We start from the raw sequence: 18,050 nt of genomic DNA, 5'->3' as shown, positions 1-18,050 counted from the left end.
CTAGCCTTGAGCTGAAGAGCTGAGGGACAGCGCCCAGGCCCAGAGTTCAGGCCCCACAACTGACCAAAAAAAAAAAAAAAAGAGTGAGGTGCTAGTATAGTAGTTCATGCTTATAATTCTAGCTACTCCAGAACCTGAGATCTGATGATCTGGAATTAAAACAGCCTAGACAGAAAAGTCTGTGAAACTCTTATCTTCAGTTAACCCAGGAAAAAGCCAGAAATGGAGGTGTGGCTCAAATGGTTCTGTGCCAGTCTTGAGTGAAAAAGACAAGAGAGAGGGCAAGGCTCTGAATCCAAGCGCCTGCACTGGCAGTAATAATAACAACAACAACAACAATAAATGGCTCTCAGGAAAGGACCTAGAGATCAAGTGGCCTCTTTTTTTGTGTGTATGTATCAGTCGTGGGGCCTGAACTCCAGGCTTGGGCGCTGTCCCTCAGCTCTTCAGCTCAAGGCTAGCGCTCTACCACTTGAGCCACAGCACCACTTCCAGCTTTTTCTGCTTATGGAGTGCTGAGGAATCAAACCCAGGGTCTCATGCATGCAAGGCAAGCACTCTACCACTGAGCTACCTTCCCAGCCCAAGTGGCCTCTTCTTGAGTTTCAGTTTGTAAAACTAATAATGCTTTCACTCTGTTCCAGTCAAAATGCCTATCTAGAGAAAATGTCAGTAATTGTGGTTAGAACAGATGAATGAAAGAAATTAGATACAAGGGTTTCCCATTCTCAAGAATCAAAGTGGTGATGATTATTAATTGAGCGTGTATATGTTAGACAGTTCACATCCCTTTGTCTTTATACCTTTGATATTAACTCTGTACATATGTCCAAGTCCGACGAGGGAGGCATATTACTATCTGTGACATAAAGATAATACAGCTTAAAGCTGATCAGAGCCTTGCCCACAATTATCTACATAGTAAATAGCAGAACTGAGGAACCTAACCCAAGTTTCTGCAACTCCAAAATTCATGCCTTTGATCTCTACTATATACTACATCAACTCTGAGCTGCCCACTTGTATCCTTTGTTTAATATAGTCCTAAAATTACTATAACTTGTTAACATAAATGAAATGTAGCAAGTTGAAATAAGGAAATATATAGCAAGAACATATGTGGATAGACTCTTCAACAAATGGTGCTGGAATAATTAGATTTCCATATGCCAAAAAAAGTGAACTTAGATCCTCACTTCATACCATGCTCAAAAATGAACTCAAAGTGGATCAGCGTTATAAATGTAGAAAATACAACTATCAAACTTCCAGAAGAAAGCATTAAAAAAGAATCTGCATGACCCAGTTTGATCCTTGAGCCCTTCCTCCTCCCTATGGTTTGCCAAATCAGTTTCAAGGACAAGTTCTTCAAAAAGAAAAGCCCATGGAGACTGCTTCAGAAAAGTTGTTAGAGCCATATAGTTTCATTGGATGGTTAAGGCATAATGAAAAGTCTCCATTATTCATGGTGTTTCACACATTGTAGATTGACACCAGTCAATAACTTCTATACCCACTCACCAAACACTAGCTGTTATGGTCAAATAATTTGGAGAGGAAAAGGAATAATCTCTGAGTTATATAGCTATCAGCTATAGTTACTGATCATTTACCTTATACCTTACACTGTGCTATTTGCTTTACAAGCATCTTCATAGATAAGCATCACAACAACCTTAGTGGATATTATCATCTTCTTGCAGATAGGAACAATTTGGGTGGTTGGCTTGGTGAGGAACCCAGGATGATTCAGTGTCCCCACCCAGAACCCTTAACCACATCAGCCTATTTCTCCTCCTTGGCTTTTGCATTTCTCCATCTGTAGCAACATTTAAATTCCAAATTATAAGAGTTCAAATTATTAAGAATGTGTGAAATAGATTGAAACTTTGTTGAAGTGACAATCATTTAGTCAGCATTTTTATCATATTTGACATTTCACTCCAAGTCTAACAACAGCAACAACAACAAAATAAAAATCAAAGAGAATAATTTGCTCAGGTAGGCCAGTCTATTTCCCTACTTCCTAGGGAAATTAGCTACATATGCAGATTGAGTTGTTCATGAGCAAATAGATGGTCAAAACCTACTCTGAACTAGATTATGCTGTGTATAAGAGACATCCCATCATGACCAAGGCAAAGACCATGCTGGCGGAGGTAGCGCTTATTTTCTGATGGATCTGTATACAATGAGAACAGGGCAAATTAAGTCAGCTCACCAACTCTGAAGCAGCATGACTATCAAAACAAAAACAGCTCACACTGAGGCTTTTATGCTAGTAGAAACCCAGATGTTCCTTATCTATCAAACAAAAAGAGGTTGAGAGACAAATGTGCTCTAGTCCATAAAAACTTTATCCTTCTATACCTTTTAAATTTTAGCCCTTTAAATTTTTTTAACTCTGGATGTTATCGTGTAGGTTTTGTTAGAAAACAAATAGTATTATTTTCTCGTTTTTCAGATCTGCAGCTCATCGATTCCAGAATATATAGCTTTTGAAAGGTCCAACAAGACAATCAAGTTGCTCAGGAGAATGGAGGCACTTCTAAGCAACAATTGTACAGGAACAGTTAGCAATAGGTCAAGAACATCATAAATACCAAAGCCTATCCTGAGGTCCCCAGGCTGTTACTTTTCCACAGTTACTCTGAAGATTTTAAGTTTCACATCACCAAACTGAATATACCCAAACACAAGGTTCCTGCAGAAATAGTAGTGACTAAAAGTGTTTATGAGTAACACAGACAATAAGAGATACTAAGGAAAAATGGAGACAGTGGGTGTTAACCCTTAAACTCTGATGGAAAATGGAAGGGTAAATCTGGCCCCTGGATTCAAAGGCCAGTTGGCTTTTGTAACTCTAATATTGTAGGTTCCCTGGCTCAGCCTTAGAAAATGCTATATGGTCTCTGTACTTGAGCCCTCTATAGCTCATTGCTATTTGAGATGGTCTATTTAATCCTATGTGCTTGTGGCTGACTTAATGGATCTGACGTCATAAAAGTGAGGCGATGATTATTCATCCCATTCATCTCAGCATTCAACACAACATAGGAGAGGAATTCATTAAAAGGGATTGCATTGAAATATTTGTTTATCCTTGTTGTAATGTTTAGGTTGGAGAGACAATTGGCATTAGTGAAGAGATTATGGGTCTGACCATCTTGGCTGCTGGAACCTCCATCCCTGACCTTATCACCAGTGTCATAGTAGCCAGGAAGGGACTGGGGGACATGGCCGTGTCCAGCTCTGTTGGAAGCAATATTTTTGACATCACTGTAGGGTGAGTAAACCTATAAATCTAAAATCTATAAATATGCATGCCACTTCCATCCCTTCCATTGTTCAAGAGATTATGAATTTATGATCATACTCTCTGAAGACAAAACACAACAATATTCAGCTCAACAAGTTAAGACAAGGGGTATCATTCAGTTTCACTAATTCTATTTTTCACTTTCAGAGAACTTAATGAAGAGTAAGTCATTCCTAGACAGGCAGAAACACATACCTTCCTATAGAGTGGGTGTTTAAGAAAATAGGGGTGGGGCTGGGAAGGTGGCTCAGTGGTAGAGGGCTTGCCTTGCATGCCTGAGGCCCTGAGTTCGATTCCTCAGCACTACATAAGCAAAAAGAAAAAAGCTGGAAATGGCACTATGGCTCACATGGTAGAGCACTAGCCTTGAGCTGAAGAGCTGAGGGACAGCGCCCAGGCCCAGAGTTCAGGCCCCATGACTGTACCCAAAAAAAAAAAAAAATAGGGGTATTAGAAATGAACTATACAACTTGGGGAGGAAGAAACAGGGTCAGGAGGGAAAAAACTGGGAGAAAATGAGGGAAGGGGGTGACACTGTTCTGAAAGAAAGGTACTCATTACCTGACTTATATAACTGTAACCCCTCTGTACATCACTTTTACAATGGCTAGGCGCCGGTGGCTCATGCCTATAATCCTAGCTACTCAGAAGGCTGAGATCTGAAGATCACGGTTCAATGCCAGCCTGGGCAGGAAAGTCCGTGAGACTCTTATCTACAATTAACTAACAGAAAACCAGAAATGGCACTGTGGCTCAAGTGGTAGAGCACTAGCCTTGAGCTGAAGAGTTCAGGGCAGCACCCAGGCCTGGAGTTCAAGCCCCACAGCTGAACCAAAAAAAATAAAAGAAAGAAAAGAAGGAAACTTTGCTTCCATAACTGCATTTACTATATGCAATAAGTAGGCGCTATTTGAGCAGGACTGAAATGCTTTGGTAGTTTCTCAGTATTTTTTGTTTCAATATTCATATTCTATATTACCAGCCCCAGGTAAGAATGGCTTTTAAAGTAAATTGGGATAAACACAAGCCAAATACAGACATCCTACCTCTTTGCTTGGAAATTTCTGGCAGTCTTATTGTCATTGCTTCCACTGTACCTCTGATACTCAAGGTTTTTGTTTGTTTGTTTGTTTGTTTGGGGTTTTGTTTTTGAAAAACACCCTGCTAAAACTGAAAATCCCTTAGTTCTGCAGAAAACTAGCTGAGTCAGCATCTTCCCAGCCAATATTCTCCATCATTAGGCTCAATAGTTAGAACCAATTACTTTTGCTCAGCCCCTAGGAAGACCCATGCCATTAGGCCACATTTCTCTCCCAGGGTCCTGATTAATTCCCATGATGCTCCTGGAAATTGTCTTTCCCAGTGTAGTTCAGAATTGTCACTCTGCTTAGGGAACAAAATCTATTAGTAGACTTTAAAAAATCAAATGAAGGGGAAGAAATCAGTTGTACTAAGGGAGACTAATACATCATAAAATTGAAAGAAACAGATTATAAGTGTAAGATACTGTTTTCTTTCTTTTCTTTTCTTTTTTAGGACCAAGACCAGGTTTCCAACTCAGTACCTGATGCTTTCATTCATTGGCTCTACCAACTGAGCCATCCCTCCGACCACACACTGTTTTCTTTCAATCTTTCAGAAAGGCCCTTTTTTTTTTAAATCAAGATTGCCAACCTCTTGGCCTAGGGTTGTAGCTCAGTGTTAGAGCACTTGCCTAGCATGCACAACATCCTGGAGTTGATGGTTGGCACTGGAAAAAACATTGTCAAGATTTTTTCCAGAAAAAAACCTTCCGTCTATGTGTTGATATCGTGGCCCCCACCATCACTATGCCAATCCCCTTGCTTTTAGATTGGTAGTTCATTGATATCCTATGTTTGGACTTTTTTTATTTTTTTTTTATTTTGAAGGTAAAATTAATTGAATAATAATTTATTAGAATAAGCAACCACAGTCATGTCAATACAAATGAAAAGTATCATGGAACACTCTTACAAGTAAGACCTGAGAGAAAACAAATCTAAAATACTGTCAGAAAAAAAAAATCTTTTAATCATTAACATCTTCCACAGCAAAACCTTCTTTATATATATATTTATATATATACATTTTGTAGGTATATATACACACACCCATTTGTATATACATTTTTCTGATTTGGGGAGGAAAAGGGAAATAACAAAATGCTGAAATAAGGTTACAGGTTGACCCATTATAACAATGAGATGTACAAGACACTATGTTGAAAACGAACTTTACAACTTTGGGGGCACAGAGGGAGGGATTGGGGAGGTGGGGCAGGAAGGGATGGTAGGGGATAATCAAGGGAGGGGTAACAATGCTCGATAGGAAATGGACTCATTACCTTACTCGTGTAACTGTAACCCCTCTGCACAGAATTTTTTTTAATTTTCTACCACTCATTTCTATACCTTCTCTCCATTGTTTTCTCTTCCCCTTCCCTTGCATAAATCCTTCAATTCACCTTCCCAGGGCTGAGAGCAATATTTCACTCGCTACTTTTTCCATGTGTTAGATGTATTATCAAATACCTTCTTTACCATGTCTGATTGTCCACCACTGTCTAACCACCTCCCCCTGCTCTGCCTTTTTCTCTCGCAGGCTCCCCCTGCCCTGGCTCCTTTACAGCATCATTCACAGATTCAAGCCAGTGACCGTCAGCAGCAATGGCCTCTTCTGCGCCATTGTCCTTCTCTTTATCATGCTGCTCTTCGTCATCCTCACCATTGCCCTCTGCCGATGGCGGATGAACAAAGTGCTGGGCTTCATCATGTTTGGTCTCTACTTCGTATTCCTGGTGATCAGTATCCTCCTAGAAGACAAAGTTCTCCTATGCCCTGTCTCCATCTAGTGGAAAAGCCATATCTTAAATCAATAGCATGAATGGAACCCTCCTGCTCTGGGCTCTAGGCTCCTCAACCTCTTGAAGAAGCAGTTGACACACAGCGCTGGGAACCAAGTGGCCCTCCTTATCGGATGGGAGGAAGATGGCTACTCATTAGACCTTCCCACTTCACAGGCTGCTTCACCCTTGCCTACTTAGACACAAAGAAAACCGAGGCTTCTCTCCATTTACCAATGACAGGTACTCCTCGCTGGTCGGAGGTACATCCGTTATAATGATGCAAACAAGGACAGAGGCTATATATATGTATATGTATGCATATAAAATATACATATTATAAATATATACACATGAATACACAGATTTTGCCTGCTCCTGTATTATACCTCTCCTTCCATAGAAGAATACATAACTGTACACAAATACAGAGAAAGAAAAAGTTATATATAGATAGATAGATAGATATATAACCACATATACATATTAAGTACACATGCATCTTTTCAGGGATAGCTCTAGTATATTTATAGTACCTATTTGAAGAGGGGCATCAACCTTTAACCTTCAATCTGGTCTTTACCTCTCAAGGTGAATGAATGGAATCAATAGACAAAAGTGGCATTGTTGAACTTACTTGGTCCTGTCTAGTAAAGTGGATGGTTGAGGGAACTAGATTGCATGGAAGATGGTTTAAGAGAGAAAAAAATGTAATGACCCCTCCAAAACATTTCCACAAGGCAAACAGGGAAGACTGTCTGCCAACCCCAATGGGGGTACAGTGACTGAGACCACTGGTTCCTTAGGACTATAGTTGTGAAACCCAGACTGGGTAAATACTGGTTTGGGGATAAGAGAAAGGTGACTAGGATTGGATTATTTTATTTTCCTTATATTGCCCCAGCATGCAAGTAGAAAATATGACTGCAAGCCAAATTAGTGCTTTTCTAGGACAAGCAAAACTATATAAACTGAACCTATATTGTTCCAACAATGCATGTCCCATTGTCATCAAAAGAAGGAGGGCAATTTCAGCTGTGATGTCATTTAGACATATTTTGATGCTAAGGGCTCACACATAGTCAAAAATGCCTGCCAAGAGAGCCTAAATGTGCGATGAGAAATACCACTCAGTAGAGGTGCTCAGCAGGACTTACCACCTAATGGGAATATAAGGCAAAGCTCCTTAAAGCATCTCCCAATGTGGTTATAAAGGGCTTCAGTGTCTAAGAATCATTACTCCCAATAGATCCAAACTAGCTCGATCAGTACTGCCTAATTGGAAGCAGTTTTAGAATGTTTGCAGAGGCATTAGCCCATTTGGTACACCCAGGAGGTTTCAAAGTCCCGTGCCAAGGATTTGGTTAAGCCCATGCCACAGCTATGTCTCTTTCCCATCAGAAGAGAACTTCCTGTTTTTCTTCCTTTTTAGAGTTCATTGGAGACTATATGCCACAATTTCATTACACTGGTTTTCAAGACTGTCACTGGCACATGTTGATTTATTAATTGTATTGACCTCACTTCAGTCAGTGCTCCCAAATTCTGTTTGATACCTTGTGTGATTTCTCAGGTCTATTTCAATAGAAAGTAAAATGGTAGAGTGGGAGAGGACTAACTAAATTGATTTTAATTCATGCAGAATTTTTCACTTCACCAAGTCATTGTTTCCTTAAAATTTAAAAAAAAAAGTGTAGCCTCTATAGATTCTTCTGTACTCACCCTACCTGTAAATTGATATACACCCTATATGGAGAATTTCACTGCACATGTTCATGTCTCTAGTCTGCTCTGTAGCTGATGGCTGCCATGATTGTGCTGTGAGCACCCACACCTTTAAACAGGGCAGCAGGATGCAGAACGCACAGTGGAATAAAAAGATCAGATGACCTCATCAAGCTTACTATTCCTGCCAGAGAACTTTCAGCTCACTTAAATAGCATGACAACACCAAGCAGTGTCCCTGCCCCTGAGGAAAAAGAAATCAAGATGGCTGCCACCTAGCCAATTAGCTTTCAAGTCTCTCCAACTGTGTAGTCTTAAGTTTTCAAATGTGTGAAGAAAAAAAAACAAACAAACACATCTCATTCATCAATGCAGGACTTGGTATTGAGGTAAGCATTTGGGCTGACTTCTTATCACAAAAGATAAAAAGGAAGTGGACTGTGCGTTTTTAAATTCTGTTCTTTGCCCTATGGTTTACTAGAAGAACAACACATTTGGTTGTTGGATAAATTCTGTATTGTTGACTGGTTTATTGTCTTGAAGGGTAAACTCAGCTACAGCTAGATACATAAAATAAGAAAGGTTGCAGGATATCTGGATGGTGTCCTGTTCTTATTTCATCACTTCCTGATGCTCCCCCATCTCTTATTCCTTCCCATTCATTCCAAGCTCACAGGGAAGACTGGCCCAGAAGCAAGAAAGCACTTTTCTTACCTGAAGTTGGGGAGCTGTGCTCCATAGGAAGTGTTATGGTCTTTAATGAAAAGCAAAACAATCCCAGTCCTATCCAGCCCTGTCCATGATGTGGGGGTGAGCATTACCCATGGTAAGCTGTGCTCTCTCCCTCCCTTATTGCCCTTGCTTTCCCCTACTCTGAGCACATGCTTATGTGTTAGCCCATAATCATTTACCTAACTACAAAAAATACTTTCCATGTCATGGTTTTCAAGCTCAGTCATTTTTAACCCTTTTTCGGCTCTTGTGTTCAGGTGTGTCTTTGAGTGTATGTGCACCAGATCTGTATGTACACAAATGTCATTGTATCATCACACTCTGACTCAATCTCATTCCGAAATCTAAACCAGAGAGCATCAAGTTTGCCAAAGTCAAGGAAAAGTCATTCACATCAACCATTTCTTCCTGATTTCATAAGGTTGATTTATTCTACACACATAAACATATACATACACATACATACCCATAATTTCCAGACTCCAGAATATAGATTTATAGTCTTAAAGAAAAGGCCAACCACATTCCTAATGCTAAGCTAGAGGCAAAGTATATGCCACAGAAAGCATGCGAGAAAAGTTCCAACTACAGATAGTCTCTTTGCTTCTCTGGAAAAAAAAGGTATTATATAATATTAAAATTTGAGTCACTCTAAAATAAAGGATTTGTACTCAAATTGTTTCTTGCTGTCACCTTGCTATGACTTGGTGTCATACAAGGACAAGAGAACAAGTTAATCAAGCCAAGAGGTTTAAAACAGAAACTCCTAAATTGCATCTGAGAATGCCCACGACATGCCCAGCCACCCTGTGGACCTGATTAGTTCTTGATGAAATGAAACACAGGGGCCTAAACTGAGTCACCCTGTAACAGCTTCAAGCAGCAGCATGTGTGCAGGGACTAGGGGTTAGTGTTGTTTATCTGCTTGGCAGATGCTGCAGAATAGCTTAATGCCGTTCTTAGAAGATCATCGAAAGAGGCAAGGACTTTCGCATTGTAAGGCTTCTAACAGTTGTCACCTGATCGGGGCCATCAGAATTTATTTTATAGGGGAGATATTGAGTCAGGTGATTTGCAGCCCTTTCACCAAAACACAGCTGCCTCCCTGATTAGCCATTTGATAATGCTAGTGTGTAGCCAGTCCTGGGCAGAGAGAATGGTAGCAAGTTCCCCCACCATTGCTCACCTTTTTAAATGCCTCTGTGACAATGAGATAGGACATGAGCAATGAGAGGGAGCACCCTCCCCCAGACCACCTGCACCGAAAAGGTGATCATAGAAAAGACAACTGGTAGAGATATGAAAAAAAATGGGAATTGTGTTAAGTGCTCTGCATTGAAGTATCTGATACGATTAGGTGACCTGTGGGAATGTAAGCATTTCAGAAAACATTAGTAGGTTTTCTTCCCTGCACATGTACATGCACACACACATGGGCACATGCACATACACACACACACATAATTACATAGATGTTATGTTTCCCTGTACCTTGAACAGGCTGCTACCAATAAGTGTCTATATGTAATCCTTGGTGACTCTATTCCAGAAGAGATAAAGGGAAGCAATGCTTAAGGATGGAGAATATGCTAGGGAAACTAATGCCCATTTTTGCTAAGCCAGGTCTTACATGCCTATCTGGCTTATTATTTGTTAAAGATATATCCCCAACACCGATAGCTCCCTCCACAAATTAACTTCTATTCGAATTAAGAGAGCTGTTGAAAAAAATAGAAAAAGAAAAAAGAAGAAACAATTTACTTTTACAAGGCTTCCTATGAAAGCAAGTGTCACATTGAAATATATCCTATGAATTTAAAATCAAAATATTTAGGCCTTTTTTTTTTCAAATAATTACCAGGGCCTAATCAAGTCTTAGATTTACAAAAATAAATTGCTTGTCAGTGAGGCCTCAGGAAAAAAAGTAATCATACCCCTGCCCTACTGTTTATTTAAAGTTCAGTTTCCTGACTCTGCATCTTTGTATTTCTTCTTTTAAGCTTGAAGTTTTTTTTAATATACAGCTAAAAAAAAAAAAGCAATAAAGGAAATACAGCCATCTCAGCTCCATCACGCTCACTATTGTATTCTTTCTTTCGCATCACTGGATGCTTTGGGATGCACGGGCTGGAGTTTCTCATCAACAGGAAGGCAGAGCATGCTTTCAATAGGTCTCGCAGACAACCTGTGATTTTCATTTTACTTGCCTTCCTCACACATGGGGAATCAGCCTGGCTCCAAAATCATCCTACAGTTCAGTTTCAAATAGCATACAAATAGTGATGGACAACAGATCATCGAAGCCAAAGCACTTTAAGTGAAGGATTAACAGAGTGAAAAACATATAGGAATAGTTTGCAAACAGATACATACCTAAGATTGAAGGAGTGCCATGGGGTTTGCATAGGCTCCCACCAAAGACTGAATCCCATTGAGAGAGTTTATTCAGCCTAACCCAAAGGACAACCCTCCAACTGGAAAGAATCCCAGCAGAAATGTTTCAACGTTTAACAACTTTGAGTATCAGAAAAGTCTCCCCCACCTTCCCCTCCCCCCACTCAGGTTAGCCCTAGTGCCTCCAGGTTATGGCTTAACCTATTGACTTTTTTTTCTTTTTGGCAGAAAACAACTGTATGTGGGTACTCTTCATTCATCACTCCTTACATAGTTGGAAGTTGCTACTATATGACCCTTTAACTATTTTCATTGCAAATATTCTTAAATTTTAATTTTGTAGTCATGTTTATCATTTCTTACTAGTTTACAGCTCTTTGCTAAGCCTTTTTAAGTGTTTGAATTATAGAAGCTCATGAGTAAACATGATGTAAAGATAATGTGTGAACAGTACTGAATTACTGCCTGCAACTCAGTGCCTCACTTCCTGGTTATTCACCCCTCTGTTGCTCTGAACAAGTCATACTTTACTGTTGGGTCACATTTATCCTGTGCTCGCTAGCCACTGCATTTATCTTCCAAGACATTTGGATAAAGCCAGTTCATTCTCAGCTTGCCGATGCCCCCTCCACTTCATGTTTGCCTACTGAGACACTCTGCACTCTCCAGAGTCTCTGTTTCTAGTTGGTAAACCTCTGCAAAGTGTCACCACTAACCTCCCAGGTATACTTATATTTGGCAAGCTTAATGAGGATCTTCTCCTACTCTCTTCATATTGATGTGAAAACTCAAAAATGCTAGACCTCTGTACCCAACAAACAATGTGGTATTGACTACTTTTTTTTTGGTGGGGGGGGAAGAGGTAAGGAGAGGCTCTTCTAATTGCTACTAAAAGGTGAACAGGAAAGTGTAGTCATAGAAAAAACTCCAGAGCACCAGTAGGTCTTGAATACAAAGAACACCAATAAGCATTGGGCCTCCAAGACAATAATGAACACTGGACATGGCATTAGCATGCTGTGCAGTTGAGGTCAAGCCCACACACATCATTTTCAAGGTCATTATCCAGTACTCATGAAGAATTAAGAATAGAAGAGACACACTTTAGGTCATTCCAAAACTCTGGGCTTGTATTTATCTGCAAGGTAAGTACAAATACCAAGGTGAATTAACATTTTTATTTTATATTTAAAAAAATAGTTGGAAGTCTACTCATCCCCAGTAAATGTACTTCCTCTTGTGGCAGCAGGTGAGACAGTTGCTGATGGTGTCCTGGGTTAGGAAGACAGGTGTACGGTTGAACAAAAGAACGGAACTTTTTTCCTTTTATTATTGTATTTTGAGTTGCATGTTTCTTCATGGTGGATCTGTAAGTGACTAAACCCTTGGGAGTAATTATTCTCTAAAACACTCAGCTAACCAAAACAGAATACTAATTTTTTTTAAAAAATCATGTCACACACACAAAAAAAGAAGAAAATGAAATAAGTCTGGATTTCTAAATAAAATCATTTCAAGAATGAAACTGCATGCATGAATTAAAGGTAGAAAACTTCTTGCCATTTAGTTAAACAAATCTTCAATTCTCATCAGGATAAAAACTGAAGGACAATGGATGCCTTTTGGGTTTTTTAATTTTTTAATATTGCACTTTATAGTACTTCATAAGAGACAATTGTCTTCTTAATTAAAGCCATACAAATACCAATAATACATATATTCAGGGTTTCTGAATATAGTCAATCAATAAGCAGTCCATGAGTCATTCCTGTTTTGTATCGTTTGTCGTAAATTGGAGTTTATCTGTTCTATATTTTATTACCTCCAATTATTGTTCTAGACAAGCCTAATCTACTAATAAATTTTAGATATATGTTTTAATAAAACTGTGAAAATCAAAGATAATGGTTCATTTCACAAAAGCATTCATTTTCAAAATAACTTATTACATGGTTCCTTTAAGTCATAAGTTCTAAGACTACATTGAAATTATTTCTTTTTTTAAAATTATAAGTTAACTATTTTGGCAAAGATCCATTTGTTATATAAAGTAAGATTTAACCCATATGGAGAATGAAATGAATAATTAGCAAACATATCTGGGAAATTTAGGATATATTTGAGTTTTTGTATAAAGACAGGATAGATCTAAGGAGTTCCCTTATAAAAATGGCAAATATATATATTTAGCTGGTCAATAATTTCTTATGTGTAAATCAGTAACTTTCCTTTGGAGAACGTGTAAAACAGCAGACCTCACAATGCATTTAGATGGTTTTCCCCTGTTTGCAGCTAAAATATACCATTTCTGATCTAATTTAGTGGACTGTTTATATATATATACACACACACACACACACACACACACACACACACACACACATACATACAGATGTCCCCACAACTAAAACTTTTGATTTTTCACTTCATTATGACTTGTCCTCTTATGTGAATGAAAACTAAAGTCATTACTGAACATCACTTAATAGGAGCTTACCTAGGTCCACCACAACTGAGTACTTAAATTATCTATGTAATTTAATCATAAGTATTAAATTGGACAAGCCCATCAACTTTATTTGCTTCTATAGCCAGAAGAAAGGGTGTCTGATGCAGAGCCAGTGATGTTCAGTCAACATCTTCCAGTGATGCTAGAGGCTGTTAGGGGTTCAAGAATCTCTCCGAAGGCAGAGACTCCATCCATAGCAGAGAGCCTCTGTTGGCATATGCCCTGGTGGACTCTGCACAAAATGTATCACTGTGCCTTGCACACTGAGTCTTGTAGTTTCTTCTGCCCAAGTCTGAAAATTCTCCTCAAGCAACAGCTTCTATCTTCAAACTTCAGACTCAAAGAGGGTTACATCAAAAGCAAGAAGTGTAAAAGTTGCACTCATGTTTGAGTGACATCACTGCTGGTAGTAATGGAAAGAGAAATTAGACAATCATATCTTCCCCAGATGGTGATTCGTGTGTTTTTAGAACAAGGAAGATAGCAACATTGATACCTGCATAAGCATTTGCCCTACACCATGCAAACTATCTTTTGGACAGCTTACATTAAAAATATCAGAATGCATTCAAAATCCTCTCCTTAGTTATTTTGAGATATACAATGAATTAACTATATTTATTCATTTTGTGCAACAGAATGCCCACAACTAATTACCATGATTTGATCATCACATGAATCCAAACATCACATTGTACCCCATCAATCTATGACATATCAATCAAAAGAATTTAAAATAACTTTTGAAAATTCTTTCACAAGTATTTTTGGAAAAAATTAAAAACTCGATCAGAATGCCATTTTTGTAAAGGATCTTTTTAGGGATAAACAAGGTTTCAAGCCTCATTTGTTTGCCTGCACTTTAACCCCTATCTTCGTCCTTAGAAGAATCCAGTGGATGAACTTCTAAATCATTTTTGTCATTGTGTGTGTGTTGTGTTTGTTGTAAGAAACTTACATTGGATGACAAGATGAATGGCAATGCTGTGTCAGTTTATTTTTTGTGAATATGTCTGTATATACCTGAAAGCTGTATTTATTTGTACATAGGCAATTTGCAGTAATGTATTTCTGTCACACAGATTTCCTCTGACGGGCGTTTCTTCCTGTTTCACAGTCCACATTTCTGTGCTTCTACTACTGATAATCAACTTATACAGTATCACTTTATGTAACTAAGTCTCCTTGGTGTGAAAAATAATAGTAATAAAAGTTATTGACTCTAAAATAAGTGTTAGGTTGTTTTTCAGAGTAATCATTACCTGCAGTCAGGCCTTCAAAGTCTCAAGAAATACACACATAGTGAAAAGTGAATGCAAGAATTCAAGGGGATATGCAAAAGTTATATTAAGGGTTACTACCATTTACGGAGTGATTGCTAACAGCAATTGAGCGTTGACACATCTGTGGTCATGTTATTCACTGAAAGGCCTGCTCCCAGGCAATTATATTTGAGTAAATTAAATATTACAACTCTAAATTTAAAAGACTAGTGTTGCCTAAGACCTTGAGGTCAAATAAAAATCTTATTATCTGCCAGGTGCTGGTGACTCAGCTTGTAATCCTAGCTACTCAGGAGGCTGAGATCTGAGGGTTGCAGTTTGAAGCCAGGCCAGAGCAGCGAAGTCAGAAAGATTCTTTTTTTTTAATAACTTTTTTTTTAATTGTGGAAATAGAAAGATTCTTATCTCCAATTAACCATCAAAAAAGCTGGAAGCAGAGCTGTGGCCTAAGTAGTAGAACATAATCCTTGAGCAAAAAAAGCTCAGAGACAGTGCCCACACTGCACGCACGTGCGCGCGCGCACACACACACACACACCTTGTTGAACTTTTTTTGGGGGTCGGGGGGAGGTCCAGTTGTGGGGCCTGAATTCTGGGCCTGGGCGCTGTCCCTCAGCTCTTCAGCTCAAGGCTAGCACTCTACCACTTGAGCCACAGTGGCACTTCCAGCTTTTTTCTTTTTGCTTATGTGGTGCTGAGAAATCAAACCCAGAGCCTCAGGTATGCAAGGCAAGCACTCTACCACTGAGCCAACTTCCCAGCCCCCTGAACTTTTTTTTTAATGTTAGAAAGTCAAAGCTATTTTATTTAGTACCCAGAAAAACCCCAGCAGTTGAACATGATTTCTTGGAAATTATTGCTCACAGTTTTAAGGAGAACAAAAATAAATATAATTTATGTCATCTTTGGCATGTTGTAAATTCAAAATGATAGACATTTCTTTAGCAGCACTGAGAGAAAATAACACTGTAAAATGCCCTACTGAATTTGATTTTACATGATGAGAAATGTAGCATTTATCCTATTTTAAATTTCATTGTACACAACTGGTTGAACTTCTAAAGTTTTTGTATACAAATAAGAACTCATGGTCACTTTCTTCTTTGATTATGCTCAAATTAACTGATAATTTAAAAGAACTAAATAAGGGCTGGGAAGATGGCTCAGTGGTAGAGAGCTTGCCTTGCATGCATGATGCCCTGGGTTTGATTCCTCAGCACCACATACGAAGAAAAAGGTGGGAAGTAACGCTGTGGCTCAAGTGGTAGAGTGCTAGCCTTGAGTTGAAGAGCTGAAGGACAGCGCCCAGACCCAGAGTTCAGGCCCCACCACCAGCAAAAAAAAAAAAAAAACTAAATAATACAATGATAATTCAATTAACTAGTAACTTGGCTCCAAACTTCAGTTGGATTTCCTCAGGTATTTTTCTTAGTTTCTTTTGTTTTGATGCAGGGCCTTGAGCTTTTTAAGCCAGGGTGCTTTACTGCTTGAGCCCAGGAGGTAGGGGGATTCTGGGATTGGACTCTGTCTATATTTAGGAACATAAACATTTTAAGCATAATTACAATAACAGTGATTTCACCAACCCTAATTTCAGGGTAATATTTATAAAGCAGATTAAAATTCTTAATCATTTTCTGTAGAATACAGATAAACTATTTCTGTATTTGTTTCCCTTATACCTTTATTACTATTTTCATGAAGAAATAATGATTTTCATAAAATGGGAAATGAATATATCAACTAAATTTTTCTTGTGTATCCATATCAATTTTTTTTGTTTTACCAGTCACATAAATCTCCATGATTTCTATCATATCCAGACTTGACCGGATTTCACCAAAAAATCTTTTTCATCTATTTTTCAACACAATTCTATTATTTCACCAAAAAATCTTTTTCATCTATTTTTCAACACAATTCTATTATAATGCTTCACCATAACCACCTTAGCAACTATCATTTCTATGTTTGAGTTAATAAGGCAGACCACTTCTATTTTTCCCCACCTTACACAAAATGTCCTCAGTATTAAAATAGTAGGCAACAGACACAAAGCAGATGGCAAGCCCTCATACTTCTGCTCTCATATTCCCAAGTGGGAGAGGATCCAATCAGAAAGGAACGCCTTGTTCAGGCGATCCAATCAGAAAGCAAGGGCAAGCAGGAGGCAAACCCTCCCACTTCACCTGCCCAGTCCAAGGTGAGACTGAAAAGATCCCATCAGAAAGGTCTCCATTATCTGTGACCACCACTTAACAAATCAAACCAAAGACACATTCCTACAAGAAGGAGGGAACTAGGGACTGATTGAAAGAAATTTAAATAGTTTTCCTCTAACCTGGAAAATCCCCTTTCCACTTTTTTTGGAGAATCTGCTCTCCTTGACTTGTATTTCTTTCTTTTGCTTTAAAATAAGTTCACTCCGTTTACTTTTTTAAAAATTAGAGATAAATTAAGTTAATAATAGGTCAAAAGGGAAGGACCAACATTGGGATCAAAACATTCTTCATTAGCAAACTGATTCTGAAGTTAATTCCTCAAACTTTTCATGATGTGCTACTGTGAGGATCAGGTAGCTCAACAAGGAAGCAAAAGAAGCAAAGGATAGTAAAAATATGTCCTTGAAATCACCCTTTTCATTTTCCAGAATTCATTCAAAAAGTCTCCAAATATTCTATACATTTTCCTTTCAGATCTCCAGTGTTCCTTCTCAACAATTTAACAAGCAGAAGAGCAGCAGATTCCCCAGCCACCAAAGTCTGGCTATGAAAAAGTTATTTGTAACCTATCCTGAGTTTCAGGCCACAGAATCATCTAAGTTAATTAATGCTTTGAATTTTCTCCCATGGTTCCCATCAGAGTTGACCAGCTAGAGAGTCTGGGTTCTAGATTTGCAGATCCACTCTCTACCAGGTAGAAAGCTTCACACAGAAACCTAGAGGGAAGATTTTTTTTTTTTCTTTTTAGGGGCCGGATAGTATTTAATGGGCCATCACTCTTTTCCTTTTCTTTCTTTCCCCACTAGAAATGAGAACTGAGGAAATGGCTTACTTCTGCCTAACAGTAAAATGGAAAAAAGCCCACAACATGTTGTGTTCTGCTTTAATACTCCTGTTAAAACAATGGCTTACTTATCACAATGTGTCATGTAAAAAAATGCAGCCACCTCCCCTTCACTATCCTCATAAGTGAAGCATCACATGGAGAAAGCCATGCAGTCTT

At 38.6% G+C, this 18,050-nt stretch overlaps 1 protein-coding gene across 4 annotated transcripts in view; it reads left to right on the top strand.

Moving 5' to 3' along the window:
- The window catches only part of Slc24a2 (solute carrier family 24 (sodium/potassium/calcium exchanger), member 2), a 234,164-nt gene extending 227,804 nt beyond the window's left edge, over window positions 1–6,360 (top strand). For 2 of the 4 annotated variants that reach the window (XM_013020797.1, XM_013020794.1), the window contains 2 exons: window positions 3,120–3,286; window positions 5,942–6,360. In XM_013020797.1, coding sequence (XP_012876251.1) covers window positions 3,120–3,286; window positions 5,942–6,191 — 417 coding nt within the window. In that variant the 3' untranslated portion in view covers window positions 6,192–6,360. The remainder of the gene's footprint in view (window positions 1–3,119; window positions 3,287–5,941) is intronic. The other 2 variants (XM_013020793.1, XM_013020796.1) reach the window with 1 other exon arrangement.
- Window positions 6,361–18,050: the final 11,690 nt, after the last annotated feature.

Source organism: Dipodomys ordii, unplaced genomic scaffold (assembly GCF_000151885.1).
Source record: "Dipodomys ordii isolate 6190 unplaced genomic scaffold, Dord_2.0 Scaffold53, whole genome shotgun sequence".
In the NCBI taxonomy this organism is placed as follows: domain Eukaryota; kingdom Metazoa; phylum Chordata; class Mammalia; order Rodentia; family Heteromyidae; genus Dipodomys; species Dipodomys ordii.
This window is presented reverse-complemented; position numbering and strand designations above follow the sequence as displayed.